This window comes from Paroedura picta, chromosome 1 (assembly GCF_049243985.1).
Source record: "Paroedura picta isolate Pp20150507F chromosome 1, Ppicta_v3.0, whole genome shotgun sequence".
In the NCBI taxonomy this organism is placed as follows: Eukaryota; Metazoa; Chordata; class Lepidosauria; order Squamata; family Gekkonidae; genus Paroedura; species Paroedura picta.
The window spans coordinates 31,047,958-31,066,597 of NC_135369.1; the positions used below are offsets into that span (position 1 = coordinate 31,047,958).

An 18,640-nucleotide genomic window follows, 5' to 3' on the forward strand; every position below is an offset into this window, starting at 1 on the left:
AAACTCATTATAGGTGAGGGGGGGGGGAGTCCTAGGAGGTTTTTGTTTTGCGTTGGACTTTTTCTGTGGTCCCCTAATCTTTCCAGTTTTTCCATCCTTGGGGAAATAACGGGTTTCCCTCCCAAATTGTTCCAGTCCTGGTTTTCACATCTCTAGTAGCAGCACCAAGAATAAACCAAACTGGCAGCTGAATTAGAATTCATAATGCCTTAAGGAACATCAAGTCCAGATGGTATGTATGTGTACTCTTTTACTGTGAACTGAAAGTACAGGAAACAGCCCTCACAGACACAGATACATGAGACTTGGCCGGCTTATGACCCAAGAGTCTCTTCTCATTGGGACAGTTGGCTCTGTTGCTGAATCCACTGACTATATCATTTGTTGCTTGCAGCCAGTATACTGAGTGTCACAGTCCTGACAAGATTTGCAGTCCTGAAATGGGCTGGATTAATGCAGCTGATTCCCCCCCTCCCCCTCAATCCTTTGACTGGAACTGGTGGTGGAAAGTCACAGCTGACTTATGGTGACCCTGTAGGGTTTGCAAGACAAGAGACATACAGTGGTTTGCCATCATCTGCCTCTGCAGAGCGACCCTGGGCTTCTTTGGTTGTCTGCCATCCAAAAACTAACCCGGATGGGCCCTGTTTTGCTTCTGAGATCTGACAAGGTCAGGCTACCATGGGCCATCTAAGACTTTTTCCCCATGCAAATTCGGCCTGTCCCAGTACTTGTCGCAGGCCTAATTTCCACTTCCAGATGATGTCAGAATTTAGCCCCATGACCGGACAAGCACTGGGACAGTTCTGCATGCAGAAAAGTTCCAGGTCTGGAACCTGAGAGTTGGTGGTTTCAGATTGTCTGCAGCTTCCATCCAGCCTAACTGGATCTGTTCTAGAGATGTTCTAGAGATGTGTAGAAACCCATCAGTCATTCAGATGGATCAGTGAAAATCAAATGAAAATTAGTTCAGCTTTGAATTGGTGGGGGTCTCTGGGCTTTGTTGTGCTTGTGGGGGCTGGAGGCTTCTCCACTGGTGATTCTTACTGCTTTCTGCCTTCCTTGATTTAGAAGAAAAAGAAGAAGACTTGATTCTTATACCCTGCTTTTCACTGCCCGAGGGAGTCTCAAAGTGGCTTACAATTGCTTTCCCTCCTTCTCCCCACAGCAGACACCCTATGAGGCTGTGAGAGCTTTGAAAATCAGCGTTCTGTGAGAACAGCACTATCAGCACCGTGATGAGCCCAAGGTCACCCAGCTGACTGCATGTGGAGGAGTGAGGAATCAGAGTGGCTTGCCAGATTGAGCATTATAACTCGAGTTGGTGACGTTTGAATTTTCTGTGTCTTGGCTTTAATCCAAAGTTGCTGCTGCAAGCATGCACAGCCACGTCCAGTGCATCAAGAACCATGTAATTTCCATGGTTTCCAGTGTGTCTGGATACTACTGCCAATGGTTATAAAGTTATAAAGGCCTGCCGCAGCAGTTTCCCAGGGACCTTTCTGCTACTTCCCTTTGCCATGTGTATGTGCAGCAGGGAGCCTCCTAGTCTGAACCCAAACTTTCACCCAGAATAGACTGGAGATGGGGAAATAGATTTGAATACATGGAACTGCTTGATACTGAATTAGAGCTTTAGTACCTCAAGTTCAGTATTGTTTACTGGCAGCAAGCTCTCCAGGGTCTCAGGCAGAAGTCTTTCAGTACTACCTGATCATTATAGGGTTGCCAACTTCCCAGAATTAAACTGACCACCAGTTGAAAGAGGTGAGTTCCCCTGGAGATCCCCTGGAGGAATCATATCTTGCTGATGTCCCTCCCCTCTGCAAACCCTGCCTTCCCCGTACCCTGCCCCTGAATCTCCAGGTGTTTCTTAATCCTAAACTGGCCAGCCTCTCCTTTTCACTGGAATGCCAGGGATTGAACCGAGAGCTTTCTGCATGCCACTCAAGTGCTGCACCAATGAGTCAAAGTCCCACATATGAACCTTGATTTCTGAAAATCTGGTGTCTGTAAAACTTCATTTTGGATTTATCCCTTTCATAAATTCTACACCTTTAAAAGAATTTTCTTGCCACGTGTGCTGGACTAGAAATTTCCTGAGAGCCAGCTAGGTATTGTGGTTAGGCATGCGGACTTCTAATCTGGCAAGCCGGTTTGATTCTGCACTCCCCAACATGCAGCCAGCTGGGTGACCTTGGGCTCGCCACGGCACTGATCAAGCTGTTCTGACCGAGCAGTGATATCAGGGCTCTCTCAGCCTCACCCACCTCACAGGGTGTCTGTTGTGGGGAGAGGAATGGGAAGGCGACTGTAAGCCGCTTTGAGCCTCCTTTGGGGAGAGAAAGTATAAGAACCAGCTCTTCTTCTTCTAACTGTAGTGGCTGTGGTGGAGAAGAGCAGACAACAGTATACCTGGGACAGCTGTAAATTCAGATGGTTCAAAGGATGTTGGATTCATGCAGCCCTCTCGTTTCTCTCATCATTTACATCTCTCGGGGGTTTTTTTTTGTTGTTGTTGCTTGTTTGTTAAAGTGCTGATTGGTAGAAGAAACTTTTAGCTAATTATGGTCTTTCTTTTCCCCCCGTGAGCCGCACTACTGTTCTTAATTTCCTGACCAGCTTGTGCCCCTCCCCCGCGCCTTTCCTAGCATCTGTGGTCGTTTCAAACGGAGCCCTGCACTACCTGCTGCTCTGACTTTCTAACATACCATCCATGTTGGATTGCCAAGCAGTGAACTGCCAGCCATCTGCCATCCAAATCAAAATTTACATTGTTTCGTCTTAAAAATAACGCCTTCAGAATACCAAGTAACTCTCTGCATCAGGTTTTCAAAGTTGAAAGCCAGCCAGGATCCAGAGGGGAGGGGGGGATAGCAAATGTGCCTCAAAGACAAACACTGGCAGGAGAACTTTTGAGAGGGAAAAGGGGGGAGGGAGGCGTTTAATTTTCTCTCCTTGCAGTTTTGATCTTGTATTTATAGAATCATAGAGTGGGGAAAAGATGCCGGTAGACTCTCTTAAGAGGAAGGGATACAAGACCTTCAGGTAACTCCCCCCCCCCCACATCCAACCTACTGAGTACTGCAGAGGCAGATAGGGCCATGTGACTCACGCAAGTGAGCCAAGCCACATGGGGGACGGAACATGGAAGTGAGAGTCCAAATTTATTGGTGTAGCAGTTTGTACCTTTTTTCAGATACAGTGGTCTTTAAAAATGTCCTCTTGTTTGTTCTCACACAAAATTGGCAGGCAAGTCGTCAGGATTCTCCCTTCATTTATTTATATTTTATATTTATATACCGCCCTCCCCCCTAAGGCTCACAGCTGGGGAGTAAAAGTGTGTAGACAGAGCATCCTCAGAAAGACCACAGCTGTGCCGGGGGTTGGTTACAGACTGAAGTCCAACACAATGGTGTCAAAAACCTGTTCAGATGTTACCTGTTTATCCGTTCCCATGGTCTCTCATCTACCTTGACATGTTAATATTTTTCAACAGACCACAGGCCCAAGAGGGCAGGCAGGTTTCTTTTTCCCAAAGTGTTTTTTTTTTTGCTTTGACCTTGCATATGAATAGACTAGGAATGCTTTGTGGTATCTAAGTTCCAGTATATGTTCCCACATGAGAACCCTTCCCTGGGAAACTTTTGTGCCTGCTACTTTCTTTTGTGAGCCTATTTTCAAATTGTGGAGAGGGATCTCAGGGAAAACAAAAGTTATGCTTGTAGGCTTGCCTTTAGTTCTAGCAAGGAAGCATTTCATGCTTTGTTTGTTACTTTCTTCAATAAAGAGAGTTTCTTCAACAGTAAGTCTGCTTCTTGAGAATTCAGCAGAGGCCTGACAACTGGCAGCTTCTGAAGCATTCTGGCACTTAAAGCAGACGCATTTCAGGACCCATTTATAGCCGCCATTCACTCCTTAGCCAAAGTACTCTTTATTGGGAGGAAAGGTATGAATGAGATATTTTGTAAGCTAAGTACTAGCCTTGACACTGTGTATAATCTGGATTCCTAAAGTCCAGATAGATCCCAGAATAAGGTTTGGTATGTTGTGCCTTGGGCAGGGGCATGAAATGTGCCAGCACCTCCCATGCTGTGATATTACTTTTTGGAAAAACCACAGTATTTCTGGCAATTCCTAGCAAGAAGAGTTGCTGATGGGAGACCTGGCAACCCTGTCCTAGAACCCTCATCACACCACAGTTTTGCATTTATTTATTTTATTTATATTATTTTTTGATTTATTGACCACCACTCTCAGGCCAAGCCAACTTGTGGCAGTTTACAATAAAACCCCAATAAAATACAGTTAAAAATCAATAAAAATCATCAATAAAAATGCAGGGGATTTCCCCTGGCAGCATAACTCCATTCTGTTCCCTCCCAACCCACCAGTCCGGTGTGGGCCAGAATAGCCCGCCCACTGTACACATTGCCTGGATGGCCTCGGGGGGGGGGGGAGGCGGATCTCCTGCCCTAGATGTTCAAAGCATCCTCAACCAAATGCCTGGAGGAAGAGCTGCATTTCACAGGCCCCACGGAATTGTGACAGCCCCCTCAGGGCCCTCAGTTTTTCTGGGAGCTCATTCCACCAGGTTGGGGCCAGGACCAAAAAGGAATTACTATTCATAAGATTCTGTCGGGGACCCGCTTGCTAACTGAAAAAACAGGGTGCCCCTTTGAAGAAAACGTCACGCCAGGCCTGGTGAACGATACAACAGGAACAAGCTTTATTTCAGCAACGTGGAGTCCGCTGGTATGGAGTAAGAGCTTCCACCGAACTCCAGGTGGAAGCTCCCTTTTATACAAAACCCACCTCCTTAGGCTGTATTGCCCCACCCAGTACTTGCGGAGGGAACATGCTGATACAATCATGACTCATGCACATATGCGAGGTTTTCCGGGGTTCCTGATGGCCCATTTTCCTGGAACAAAGGGCCATCTCCGGGCCCTTGTCAAAAGGTGGAGGAGGACATTGAGGTTCTTTAGCGGCCATTGCCACCTCAACGATCGGGTGGGGCGCCCAGCTGCCGGCTTGCCTATGATCACCATGCCCTACCTCCGTGATCGCGGGCGCCTCTGATGGCGGGGTTCGGTCCCGTTCCCAAGCCACCAAGGACCGAACCACGACATTCTGCCCCCCCAAAGGTCCATTCTCCAACCCCCCGGGACGGCCAGGATACCGCTTGTGGAAACGTTCAGTGAGTCGGGGCGCAAGGACGTCCGCTGCCCAGACCCATTCCCGGTCCCCCAAAGCGAAGTCCTTCCATTCCACGAGGTACTGCAACTTCCCCCTGTGGAGTCTAGAGTCCAGGATATCCGCCACCTCGTGGTGCTCCCCCCCCGGCAGGACCTCGGGCGCTGGCGGGGAAAACACGGGGTGCCAAACGTCACCGTCCGGAGTTTTTTTTAGAAGGCTCACGTGAAAGACGGGATGGATGTGCCGGAGGTTCTTGGGGAGCTTGAGCTTGACCGACACTTCGTTGATCGGGGCCAAGACCTCGAAAGGCCCCAAAAACCGAGGGCCTAGCTTCTTGCTGGGCAAATTCAACCGTAGGTTCCGGGTGGAAAGGTAAACTCGATCCCCCGGTCGGATCTCCTCAGCTGGTCGTCTCTTCCGGTCGGCGTCCTCTTTCTGCGCTGCCTTGACTTTGTGGAGCTGCTCCTGCAGCGACTTCCAGCAGCTCCCGGCACGCTTCCCCCACTCGCGAAGGTCGGCCGATTCCCGGGCGGGGACCTCTCCAAGCTCCGGGAAGTGTCTCAGGTCTGTCCCGTAGACGACGGCAAAAGGCGACATCTCCGTGCTGCTGTGGTCTGCGTTGTTGTACGCGAACTCGGCCAGGGGGAGCAGGGGCACCCAGGTGTCTTGATGATAGGAACCGAAACACCGCAAGTACTGCTCCAGTACTTGATTAACCCGCTCGGTCTGCCCGTCCGTCTGGGGGTGGTAAGCGGAGCTCAGCCCTTGCTCGATGTCTAACAGGCGCAGGAAAGCTTGCCAAAACCGGGACACGAATTGTGAGCCCCGATCGGAAATCACCTTGTCCGGCAGCCCGTGCAGTCGGAACACGTGATCCAGGAACATCCGAGCCAACTGTGAAGCACTGGGGACACTGGCGCAAGGAATGAAATGGGCCTGTTTGGAAAATAGATCTACCACCACCCAGATCACCGTTTTCCCCTTGCTGGGAGGCAAGTCTGTTATAAAGTCCATGGAGATCACTGACCACGGCCGGGTCGGGACCTCGAGCGGGTGCAGCAGACCTTTCGGCTTGCCAACCCCCGGCTTGCAGGTCAGGCAGACAGGACAACCACTGACGTAAGCTTTTGTGTCCCGCCGCAGACTGGGCCACCAAAACCGCCGCCGGGCCAACTTCCAGGATTTTACGAAACCGAAGTGCCCGGCGGTCTTAGCATCGTGGCAGAGGCTGAGGGCTTCCCGTCGTAGCCCTTCCGGGACGTAGACAGCCTCCCCCCTCCGCCAGAGACCGGAGTCCAAAATCAAAGAGTCCCGGAGCTCAGCCAGCTCCTCGTCTGTCCCGTAGGCTGCCACTAGGCGGTCTCGGAGCGGGGCGGTCGCCGGGTCGGGCTCCCATTCCTCCCTGGCCCGACGCCTAGTGACGACCCCCCGTCCCAGCTGCTCCTCACCAAACACGGACCTGGTGCAGGGAGCGTACCCCTCCCCATAATGCGGCAGACGGGAGAGGGCGTCCGCGAGGAAATTCTCTTTGCCGGGGATGTGACCAAGCTTGAAATTGTACCGTGAAAAGAACTCCGCCCACCTCATCTGCTTGGCGTTCAGGGATCGCGGTTGCCGGAGCGCCTCCAGATTCTTGTGATCTGTCCAGACCTCGAACGGCTCCTCTGTTTCCTCCAGCCAATGCCGCCATTCGGTGAGGGCGAACTTAATCGCAAACGCCTCCTTCTCCCAGGTAGACCAGTTCCGCTCCGTTTCGGCGAATTTTCGTGAGAGGTAGGCCGCCGGCCTCAGCTGTCCCGCCTTGTCTCGCTGCAGGAGAACCGCCCCGGCTGCTGCGTCGCTGGCGTCGACTTGTACCACCATCGGCTGGGTTGGGTCGACGTGCAGTAGCGTGGGCTCAGACGCGAAAGCTTGCTTGAGGGCCAGGAACGCTGCCTCCGATTTCTCATTCCAGCCGAGCGCTGCGCTGGGCCGCGTGGCGCGAGGACCTCTCCCCTTGGTACCTAGCAAGTCCGTGAGGGGAGCCACTACGGAGGAGTATCTGGGGATGAAGCCTCTAAAAAAGTTAGCAAACCCCAGGAAGCTTTGTAGCTGTTTCCGGGTGCGGGGCCTTTCCCAGGCCAGCACCGCCTGCACCTTCTCGGGGTCCATAGCTATGCCCTGGGCTGAGATGCGGTAGCCCAAATAGTCCAGGGAGGGACGGTGGAATTCGCACTTAGCCAGCTTCACGTATAGGTGGTTTGCCAGCAGGCGCTTTAACACCTCCCTCACCAGGGTCACGTGCTCTTGGGGATCTTGGCTGTAGATCAGGACGTCATCCAAATAAACCACCACCCCCTGAAACAGAAGGTCCTGCAACACCTCATTAATTAGACTCATGAAAACCCCAGGTGCCCTGCTTAAACCGAACGGCATCACTTTAAATTCGAATTGTCCCAATTGACAGTTAAACGCTGTTTTCCACTCATCCCCCTCCCGGATGCGTACCCGGTAGTACGCCTCCCTTAGGTCCAGCTTAGTGAACAGAGTCCCTTTGCCCAGCCGGGCCAGCAAATCCGGGATCAGCGGGAGGGGGTAAGCGTTCCCCGCTGCGATGGCGTTGAGGCCCCGGTAGTCCTGGCACAGCCGTCGGGACCCATCCTTTTTCCGGACGAACAAGACTGGAGCTCCCATGGGACTGGAAGCGGGCCGGATGAAACCTCGGGCCAGATTTTTACCCAAAAACTCCCGGAGGTCCTTGAGCTCACCCTCACTCATCTTGTAGATGCGCCCTTTGGGTAGTACCGCCCCCTCTGGGATGTTGATAGCGCAGTCCGTGCGGCGGTGTGGGGGTAGCTCGTCCGCTTCCCGCTCGCTGAAAACGGCTGCGAGGTCTCGGTACTCTGGCGGGACCTCGGGCTCTGGTTTCTCCTGCTGCGCCGCCGCCGCTCCCCTGGGACGCGCCGCCGTCCTCTTGTGGCTGGAATTCTCGTGGGGGACCCGATGCCGTGCACCCACCGTCAAGTCGAACTTCAGGGTCCCCGCCCGCCAGTCCACCACGGGGTTGTGTTCCTTCAGCCAATCCAGGCCCAACACCGCCCGATATCCCGCTACGGGGACCTGGATCAGCCACCGCAGCTCTTGGTGGTCCCCTATGTGGATGGCGATAGGACCCACCTCCTCCCCGAAAGGTCCCCCCTGAATCGGGCTGCCGTCCATCTGGACGAAAACCAGGGGAACCTTCCGAATGCGCTTCGGTAGCCCCAAAGCCCGGGCTATCTGGGGGTGGACCATGCTGTGGTCGCATCCAGAGTCCAAAAGAGCCTCCCCCACCCAACTTAGTCCGTTCTCCGGGTTCCGGAGCTCTAAAATTACCACGTTCGGAGGTCGCGCCTCATGCTGTAGGGGTTTTCCCTCGCACCGCGGGACCTGCTGCCCGGCGCCGTCTACAGCAGGTCCTGGCCGTTTCCCGTCGCCTGGGCGCTTCCCGGTTCGTTGCGGAGGTCCTCCGCCCGGCGTGCCTGCTGGGGGCGTGTCGCACCTCCCCCCTGGGAGAGCCCGCGGTCCTCCCCCCCTTGCCGTTGGCACGCTGCTGCGAAATGTCCTGACCCCCCGCATTTCAGGCACAGACCTTCCCGGCGTCTCCTTTCCCGCTCGGGGTTCGGGGGGTCGTTTGGGGCGAGAGTTGTCGGGGCCCGGTCTCGGCGCCTCGGCTGACCCGCCTTTGGCCTCCCGGGGGGGTGCGGCGGCCCAACCCAGGCTGGCTTCCAGCTTGGCGACCACAAAACACCACCCCTCCAGTGTAGACAGATCTTCTTCCGTCCCCTTGATCACGGCCCATTCCCTGAGCTTCGGGTTAAGGCCCTCCCGGAAGTACTCGATTTGGGTCTCCTCGTTCCAGGAGAACACCTTGCCTGCTTCCCTCCGGAAAATGTCTATATAGTCCATAACCCCCCTAGTACCCTGTCGAAGTCCCTTGATCCGACTCTTTGCCTTGTCCTCAGCCTGGGGGTCCTGGAATCGTCGGCGGAGCGCGACCACGAAGTCCTGCAGGTCCCGAGTTGCCGGGTCGCCGCGCTCGGCCAACCCTAGGTACCACTGACCCGCCTTGCCCTGGAGACACGAGGCCACCCCCCAGACCAAGTCCTCGGAGTCCTCATACCGGTCTCCATACCTCCGGGCATGCGTCAGCGCGTGGAGGAGGAACTGCGGGAGGTCGTCCGGCGTCCCGTCGAAACGCGCCTTAAGCTCTGGGGGGGAACGTTTTGGAGAGTAGTCCGACCCCCTCCGGATCCGGGATTCTCGGCGTCCGCCGTCTCGTCCTGCTCCGCTCCACCGGCTACCAACTTGCCCAACGACGCCGTGCCGCTCCCTGCCTTGCACGTCGCTCCTGCGTTGGTCCGGCTCTCGCCGCCCCGTCGGCTCACCCGCTCCCCCGAGATCCTCTGCTATCTCGCCTCTCCGCTGGCCGTCTCGCCTACTCGGGACTGAAAACTGCTCCGGGTCGGGGTCCGGGGCCCGCTCACCAGTACCGGGCTCGTCCTCGTCGCTGGAGACGTCCTCACTCGACGCGATCCCCTCCGCCGTTGTATTACCAGTCCCTCCGGGCCCGGCCCGAGCTTGCTCACGGGCTTCAGCTGCCTGCAAGCGCCTGGCCAAGTCCGCCATGGCCCGCCGCAGGTCCTCTAGGGATTCCTCAGGTCCTACCGGGCGAAGCGCCTGCCTCAGCTGGGTGTCCCAGGTTGGGGCCAACCCCCCAGACCTCGGCGCGCTCCCCGCCGTGCTTGGGAAACCCATGGCCCGGCGCCTTCCCTTGGCCGCCGCTGCCGAGGGTCTCGGGGTCCCGGACAGCTGCTCCTGGGCCCCCGATTTTCGGAGGAAATCTCCCGGGGACATTAAACTCATGTTCCCGGGGTTCGTGGGGGTCGAGACCGCCCCGTTGCTTGAAAACGCCATCTCTGGATCCGTCCCGATAAGCGCTCGGATGCGATGCCGACCCTGGAGTTCGGTGGGAAGCTCTTACGATGTCGGGGACCCGCTTGCTAACTGAAAAAACAGGGTGCCCCTTTGAAGAAAACGTCACGCCAGGCCTGGTGAACGATACAACAGGAACAAGCTTTATTTCAGCAACGTGGAGTCCGCTGGTATGGAGTAAGAGCTTCCACCGAACTCCAGGTGGAAGCTCCCTTTTATACAAAACCCACCTCCTTAGGCTGTATTGCCCCACCCAGTACTTGCGGAGGGAACATGCTGATACAATCATGACTCATGCACATATGCGAGGTTTTCCGGGGTTCCTGATGGCCCATTTTCCTGGAACAAAGGGCCATCTCCGGGCCCTTGTCAAAAGGTGGAGGAGGACATTGAGGTTCTTTAGCGGCCATTGCCACCTCAACGATCGGGTGGGGCGCCCAGCTGCCGGCTTGCCTATGATCACCATGCCCTACCTCCGTGATCGCGGGCGCCTCTGATGGCGGGGTTCGGTCCCGTTCCCAAGCCACCAAGGACCGAACCACGACAGATTCAAGGTCATTACATAGGCCATTGTACTGTTTTGGGTTAATTTCCATTCCAGATTGCTTCAGGGTCCTGGAGAACAAATGTGCTGCCCTAGCTTGATCCTCTCTTGCAATGACTCTCTCTTTCCCCATGCTGATTACCTTCTGTGACCTCTCCAAATTCCTGCCTGGGCTATTTGTTGTACTTGTTATAGCCATGTCCCAAGGGATCCTGTGACACTTCTGTATTCTGTAATTTTGTTTTTTTTATTTATTTATTTATTTATTTATTTATTTATTTATTTATTTATTTATTTATTTATTTATTTATTTATTTATTTATTTATTTATTTATTTATTTATTTATATGCTGCCCTCCCCGGAGGCTCAGGGCGGTTTACATTGAACTTATGAACCATACATGAAACAATCTGCACTAATAATCATACAATAATATTAACAACAGTGGTTGTAACATTTAAATAATACAACAAATAAATAAATACAACAAATAAAGTTGTAACAGCACAACAATATAATATAATAGTACAACAATGCAACAGTGCAATGGCACAACAGATCCAGAGCGCTCCGGTGGAGTTCTGGGGTGGGGGGAGCAGGGGCCCTTTATTCGCTGTTGGTTATGCCTGGTCTCAACCAAATGCCTGGTGGAAGAACTCCTTTTTGCAGGCCCTGTGGAACTGTTTAAGCTCCGTCAGGGCCCTGATCTACTCCGGGAGCTCATTCCACCAGGTGGGGACCAGGACAGAGAATGCTCTGGCCCTGGTCGAGACCAGGCGGACTTCTTTAGGGCCAGGGACCATTAGCCGGTTGGTGGCGGTGGAGCGCAGAGCTCTTTTGGGGGTATAGGCAGGGAGGTGGTCCCTCAGGTACACTGGGCCCTGACCGCGAATGGCCTTGAAGGTAATTATATTCATAAATGTTCATAAACAAGAGGTGACCATGTTTAGGCATTTGAAATCAATAACCGCAGGTTGTCGTCTTGCTGTACATGTCTTGCCATGCCATTGCGACATGACAGAGAAACTTCCTCAGGTCACTATAATGGAGTTCTATGGAAAAGATGCTTCTGTTTGCTGATTGCTAGTACCTTTGAGTATTCTTCAGCTCCATTTCTTTCCTTACCATCATTTTTAATGTGATTACTTCTCAATTGTATTTCCTCCTCACCATCTCATTTCTAAATTCATGAGATGCTATTCTCTGTGATTCATGTTTTGAGAGGAAGTGCTGAAGCAAAGCATTGTAGGGCCGGCTGTTATAGCAGGTGGTTGCATGAACCCTATAACATGGTTGGCTCTTCAGATGTGTTTTCTACTGTGCTTCAGCTGTGTAGTCTGAATTAGGGAGGCTGAGCTAGAGACCTGGAGAATAGATTTAGGCCTGTCTCGCTTTTGGGATTGAACTGTATACCTTTTTAATTTATGTACCTTATTCATTTCTTTTGTTTTTCTTGTTCAGATTGCCTTTTAATTTATTACCTCAAAAGCATTGGGCCCTGAATTCATGGCTCATATCCTAAAATATGTTCTGCATTTCCTGGGCCTAAAAGAAGAAGAAGAGAAATTATATATTTTTGGCAAATCCCTCGATTGCTTCCTTTTGTTCTATAGGGTCACTCCAACATAATATGGCAGGAAACACATGTAAGAAACATCAGGAAGCTATGGTGAATTCCAGCTCTGTGATAGAAATTATTAGAGGCAAGTCTTTTCCCTCCATTTGCATATATTATTTTCTAGATAAATCTTTACCACTTTTTGCTCCTCTTAATATTCGTGAAACAGCCTTCTGGGTGGAGACTGTCCGGCTCCTCCAGACCGTCCAGCCTCTGAATCTGGCCCAATCAGAAAGCATACAGCTCCTGATTGGCTAGCCTCCCTCGGAGCCACCCCCCACAAACCTGGCGAAGCCTGTGGCTGCCATTTGGCCAGTGGATGTTGCCGGGAACAGAGATGAGCCTGAGAGCCCTGCCTGGCACGGCCCCACCCTGCTGGCACCTGCCCCCAACGACCCGGAGAGAGCTCACCCATCCTCACCCCACCTTGGCGCGCCTTTCCCAATCCTCTGCAGCACTGCATGGCCAGGTGGCGGCCAAGCTGGGTGGCACCCACCCCTCCTTGCCCCGCCCCCCCCCCAGCCTTGCTTTGCTTTTCCCACTCAGCCCCTTCTACAAGTTATGGGTTGAATGCCTCCCCTCCTGCCATGTCCAAGTCGGCGGGGATCCCGACCCCACGGGCTTCCTGTCGCTTCTCCCCGGTTTCAAGCCACGCCACCCTGGATCCCTTCCCACCCCACTGCCTGGTCAAGTGCATGCTCCCTGCAGTAGTAGGTTTGGGCAATGAGATATGGCAAAGATATAAATGGTAGCTAATCCCAGAGGATATATTGTGGGCCCTTCTCCCCGGGTAAGGCTGGTTTGATTATATATTTAGCATCATTAATATCTCAGGTCTATGCAGCTGTGATATTTCCCTTGTAGCTTGGCCGTATGTTGGTGTGGTTTCTAAGGTTCCTTGGGCAACTCCTTTAGTCTCTTTCACTTAGGATTCATTCATAAAACTCACTCTTCTGTCTATCCCCGTAGCCATGTATGACATGATGATGAATTTTGATTGCCATATTATATTAGAAATCCAGGCGAATCACACCTAGCCATCAAAGTTTGTTGGTTTGTTATAATTATCTATAAATGCTGAAGATGGGTATTATATTGAGCTTCCTTCCCCAAGACACTTGCCCAAACAGAACCTGAACATTTTGAGGAAAGGGTCATAAGAATTTTTGACACAGTGCAGCTTTTGAAGATAAAGATTTTGCTTATGATTCTTGATTCCCCCCCCTCTAAACTAGTTGGGTTGGAAATCCAAATAAAACATAATTTTTAATTTCTATGCAAAAATATTCACAGATCTCAAAAATGACTGCAGCTGTTGCTGAAAGCACTGGGTATTGCAGCAGATTAAATTGTTTCAGATTTAATTTGTGTGTCATTTCTGATACAGGTTATGAGAAGAGAGAAACTTCATATATGTGGAGAAGCATCCTGTCATTTGATATTAAATCTGTTGCCTAACACCTGTAATTCGAGTCAGTCTGTTGCCTCCTCTTTTGGTGTTCACCAGAACCTTGGGCAATCTCCCAGTGTCAGAAGACATCATTGTTCCTTACTGGAGAGAGAACTTTGGAGCTCCTCTTGAATGGTGGTTCTTAGGTTAAGATCAGATGTCATTCAGGCATAGGCATAGACAGTCGTACCAGAAGAATAATCTCTTCCCGTGTAAGATATAAAACCTATCTCAGAGGTCCTGTTTTGAGGGCCCCCACCAACAGAGGCTAGACAGGAAGTTAAGAGAGAAAGAGCCCATCTTTATAACCATGTCTTTAAAACGCTTTTCCCTCAAAGATCTGCCTGACACTGTTGCTGATTTTGCTGTTGATGGAATAAATGAAATGGAAGAGGATGGAATCATCCAGTTTTGTGACATATCTTAATCCCTGGGGACTCCATTTTGCTTAGAGCTCTGGTGAACTGTGAGTTCAGTCCATCACTGTTACTCCTTGGGGCATTTTGACTATAAGCAAACCTTGGAGAGACGTATGAGCTTGCATCAGAAGTTCTGTTGTGTAACTCTCCTAACTACATTGTCACCTTGTGTCTACCTGAAGCTTCATAAGATTCATTGAAGATTGCGTGAGGCAACATCAGCCAGATGGGCTCCAGGCAACATCCTTTCTATTTTAAGATGACTAATTTACTTTATTTACTTACATTTATATTGCTCTGCATTCTAAGGACAGAAAGCCAGTTACAGTACTACACAATTTATAATGCTTGGAGCACAATGCAATCAAGCTAATAAAATGTCGAAAATGAAATTCAGCAGAGGAGTGAAAGAGGATATGTGTTGGGTGTTTTTTCTTGAGTTTTCTGCAGCTGAATGATGACAACTGACAATCCTTCAACATACTATTATTGTGCCATGTCAGGATCTACCCTGCCCAGCATTAGCGGGATGTAACCTCCTGTAACGAGAGGATTCCCCCAGCATCCAAGCCAAATCTAAGGGCCCAGGACCACCTGAGCAAACCCCCTGGCCTACACCTTAGAAAGGGAGCAGTGTAGGAAAGAGCTTCTTGAATAGGTCAGTCAGCCCCTGGAATCCCCAAAATTAGTCCACAGGACTCCCAGTAGAAGGCTTTGTAGAAGGTTTGGATAGGAATCCAGATGATAGTGTGTTTGGCAGCCCAGCATAGCCAGTCAACCAGCCCTATTTGGGAGGAAGAAACTGAGTTCTGAGCTTTGGCAGGATTGGAAAGGATGGGTGGCGGAGTTTCTGCTGCTAAGCATATACTAGTTCTAGGCCCTTTACAGCTTCTTGAATCCCATGGGAATTTCCTGCACAGATGTCCTGTCCTGTCAACTGCCTGTCCTTAAGCTGGTGGCCCCATTGACTGAGTGACAGAGCTGGCTGGTTTGGAAATAGGACATATATTAAGTATAGTTCGTATCAGTAGAGAATTGCTGTTTTAGAAGCCCTGGAAGAATGAAATGCCTGCTGGCCTGATGGTGGGAGGGATAGGGATGGAGTATAGGCCATGCTACAACATAACTAACAGAAGAGCAAAAGAGAAGAGAGTCTGACTGACCTAATCATAATGCAGGGAACATCAAGTGCATTCAAGAAGTACATTTCCTGGACTGTTCTGGAGATTCGTGGCTTGCTCAACACAGGCACATTCAGCTGGTATATTCAGCTGTATATTCAGCTGGTTTCTAGTGCTGCTTTCAGAAAAGGTGACTTAAAACCCATTTTCAGTTGCTTCACTCACCTTGCTGCCCAAATGCAGAGACAATGCCTGACTCATGGAGTGCATGACCCTTTCACGTCTTCCTAGTTGTGTCTTTCCATCAAAAAATCATGAGGCTGAAGAGTGCTGGGTGTGAATTTGTTACATTATTAATAGTCTCTCTGACAAGGATGCATGATTTCCTCTGGCTTTCCTCCAAAGCATCTCTTTTCCTTTTTTAATCTTGCCAATTTTATTTGGGCACATATTGGGATTTTTGGTGGCTTAGTCTTTAAATCAAAATGAGGTGCTAATTATCTGTAGACCAAGTAGGGAAGAGCTGAGCTGTTATATTTTGAATGCAGAATTTCATACCTTTTCCAACTCACCTGGAATAACTATTACTCTGTAGGTTGCACATGCAGCTGTCTGATTCTTGTATTAAGGACTCTGTGTGGTTGTATGAACCTTTGAATTTGCTTCCTACAAGGGTCTGTCAAAACAAGGGTCGGCAAAAAACTATACCAGTGTTGCTGAACTTCAGGAAGGAGTAGTGTTTGGCCTGGCCTCATCCATAGTCCTGGTAGAAGAGTGTTGTTTACAGACCCTGAAGAATCTTGTTAGCTCCTTCGGGGTCCAGATTTCCACATGCGACTTATTCAACCAGGCAGAAGCTAGGGCCAAAAAGAGCCAGGACCCTGATCGAAGCCAGCTGATTCTATTTGGGGAAAGAATTGTTGGTTCGTATTTGCTGAACACAGTGTTTTTTCGGGGAACATGTTGGGAGAGGTGGTCCCTCAGATATACAGGGCCTTCTTGGATGAGAATATACAACCACAGTTAAGTCTTGGAGAGGGGCTGTGCGGCTCAGTGCTAGAGCATCTGACTGGCATGCAGCAAGTCCCAGAACCAATCCCCAGCATCTCTATTTAACAGGGAGCTGACATGAAAGGCCTCTGCCTGACCCTGTAGAGCCACTGACTGTCAGAGTAGACAATACAGACTTTGATAGACCAAGCATCTGACTCAGTATAAAGCAATGTTGTGTGTTGCTAAAATGTTACAGATGCATGTTAGTTAGAATGGAATTGTACAGATTAAAGCAGGGATAGTCAAACTGCGGCCCTCCAGATGTCCATGGACTATAATGGGAATTGTAGTCCATGGACATCTGGAGGGCCACAATTTGACTACCCGTGGATTAAAGGAACTAAAAACCCACCCAAGGGAATCCTAGAGATGAGCCCTCAGAACCCAAACTGTAAAGTGGCAGAATAAAAAATTAGAGAAGAAGTGGAATTATCCCAGAGGAAGAATCCCAGTCGACACCATCTAACAAGACAAGTGTGTCTAACGGGATGGCTAATCATTAAGTGGGCAAAATGTTTTACAAAGCCTTCCTAGGTGAGTGAGTCTTTCCCCATTTTACAGGTTAACAATTGTGCTCAAAAAAGAGAAACTTTCCCACATCCTGACTGCAGGCCATGCTGATTCCCTCCACCAGAGAAGCCTGACAGGTCAGATTCCGTCCCCCTCCCCTGGTCTCCTTGACAAGGTGAAACAGGATCTTTGCGTTAAGTAGAAGAAGAAGAAGAAGAAGAGTTGGTTCTTATATGCCGCTTTTCCCTACCCGAAGGAGGCTCAAAGCGGCTTACAATTGCCTTCCCTTTCCTCTCCCCACAACAGACACCCTGTGAGGTGGGTGAGGCTGAGAGAGCCCTGATATCGCTGCTCGATCAGAACAGCTTTATCTGTGCTGTGTTGAGCCCAAGCTCACCCAGCTGGCTGCATGTGGGGGAGTGCAGAATCAAACCTGGCTCGCCAGATTAGAAGTCCGCACTCCTAACCACTACACCAAACTGGCTCGTGTAGGAAGCTCATGTATTTTTTCCTTTCCTTTCCATCAGTTATTTAGTACCACACTAGATACACAGTGTGTTCGCTGTACAAACGAATGCACTGCTTTCATAAGAAGGGCTTTGTTGCATTTCCAGCCTCTCTGTGGTTAACGGCACTCCAGCCTTTCTTGTGCAACTTCAAACACTAACAGTTTTGCTCCCTTCAAAAAGCAGCCTGTATGCCTCAAGGACCTAAATGGAGGCTAAAGAAGCCATACAGTCTATGCTCCCTTTGATTTAAATTCTCCCCATAAGGAGAAAGAGGATGTAAAATATATATGCCATGGAGATGCAAGAGCAACATTGTTGGTTTCTTGAAGAGAGCAGGAGTCTCATCCTTTCCCCTTTGTGAAAGTAGCCTATATACACACCTATGTGTTCACACAAGCTAGGGGTTACACTTTTCCCACATAGAAATTCACTGCTGGCGCATAAAAAGAATCTAGCACAGAGATACTCTTGTTTTCTTCCCCTCCTGCTGATCCGTTCAATGAGAAGATGACAAAGGAACGACAGAACCCTGTAGAGTACCTTGCCTCTTGGAGCATTTGCGGTTTTAAAAGTCTTGTGTCTGGGAAGCTTTGTTGCTATTCATGCCTGTAGGAATGGCCAACTGAGTCTGCATTCAGACATCAGGATGGGTCATCCTGTCAAGACTGTTCTATACTTGGATCTGAGAGAGGAAGATGGGGCTGATTCTCAGATGAACGGTTTAAGGTCAAGTGAATGGATCCATGGAGCTATTTGCTCTGAAGTTACCTGTATCCCAGTTTCTTGCCCTCATTTTCATCTTGTTTTGGAAAATGAGCGTGTCAGTATTCTTAGAATGGAAACTGATGAAAATTGTTGTAGATTCGTTTTCTAGGGAAAGAAGGAACCACTAAAGGTTTTACAAAGCCCTCCTCCCAGTCTTTTTTCACCAACACCACCATCAGGCACAGTGTATAAAGAGTGTGTCTTTTGACCTTCTACCAAAAAATCCACAGCCTGCCAACAGGATGGTGAGTGGGGCATTTCCTTGGTAACAGAAGAGGAAGAGTTGGTGCTTATACCATGCTTTTCACTACCCAAAGGAGTCTCCAAGCAGCTTACAATCTCCTTCCCAACCTCTCCCTGCAACAGACAGCCTATGAGCTAGGTGGGGCTGAAAGAGTTCTGAGAGAAACTGCTCTGTGAGAACAGCTCAGACAGGACTGTGACTAACCCACAGTCACCCAGCTGGCTGCAGGGGGAGGAGTGGGGAATCAAACCTGG

The 18,640-nt window shown here is 50.4% G+C and overlaps 1 protein-coding gene across 5 annotated transcripts in view; it reads left to right on the plus strand.

The window, feature by feature from the left end:
• MSRA (methionine sulfoxide reductase A) overlaps positions 1–18,640 on the plus strand; it is a 228,987-nt gene that overhangs the window by 174,878 nt on the left and 35,469 nt on the right. Inside the window, exon 6 of one of the 5 annotated variants that reach the window (XM_077332128.1) lies at positions 12,311–12,385. The exons of the other annotated variants lie outside the window; for them this stretch is intronic. Within the exon in view, the coding sequence (XP_077188243.1) occupies positions 12,311–12,370 (60 nt within the window). The 3' untranslated portion in view covers positions 12,371–12,385. Of the gene's footprint in view, positions 1–12,310; positions 12,386–18,640 lie in introns of those variants that run through there. 5 annotated transcript variants of the gene reach the window in all.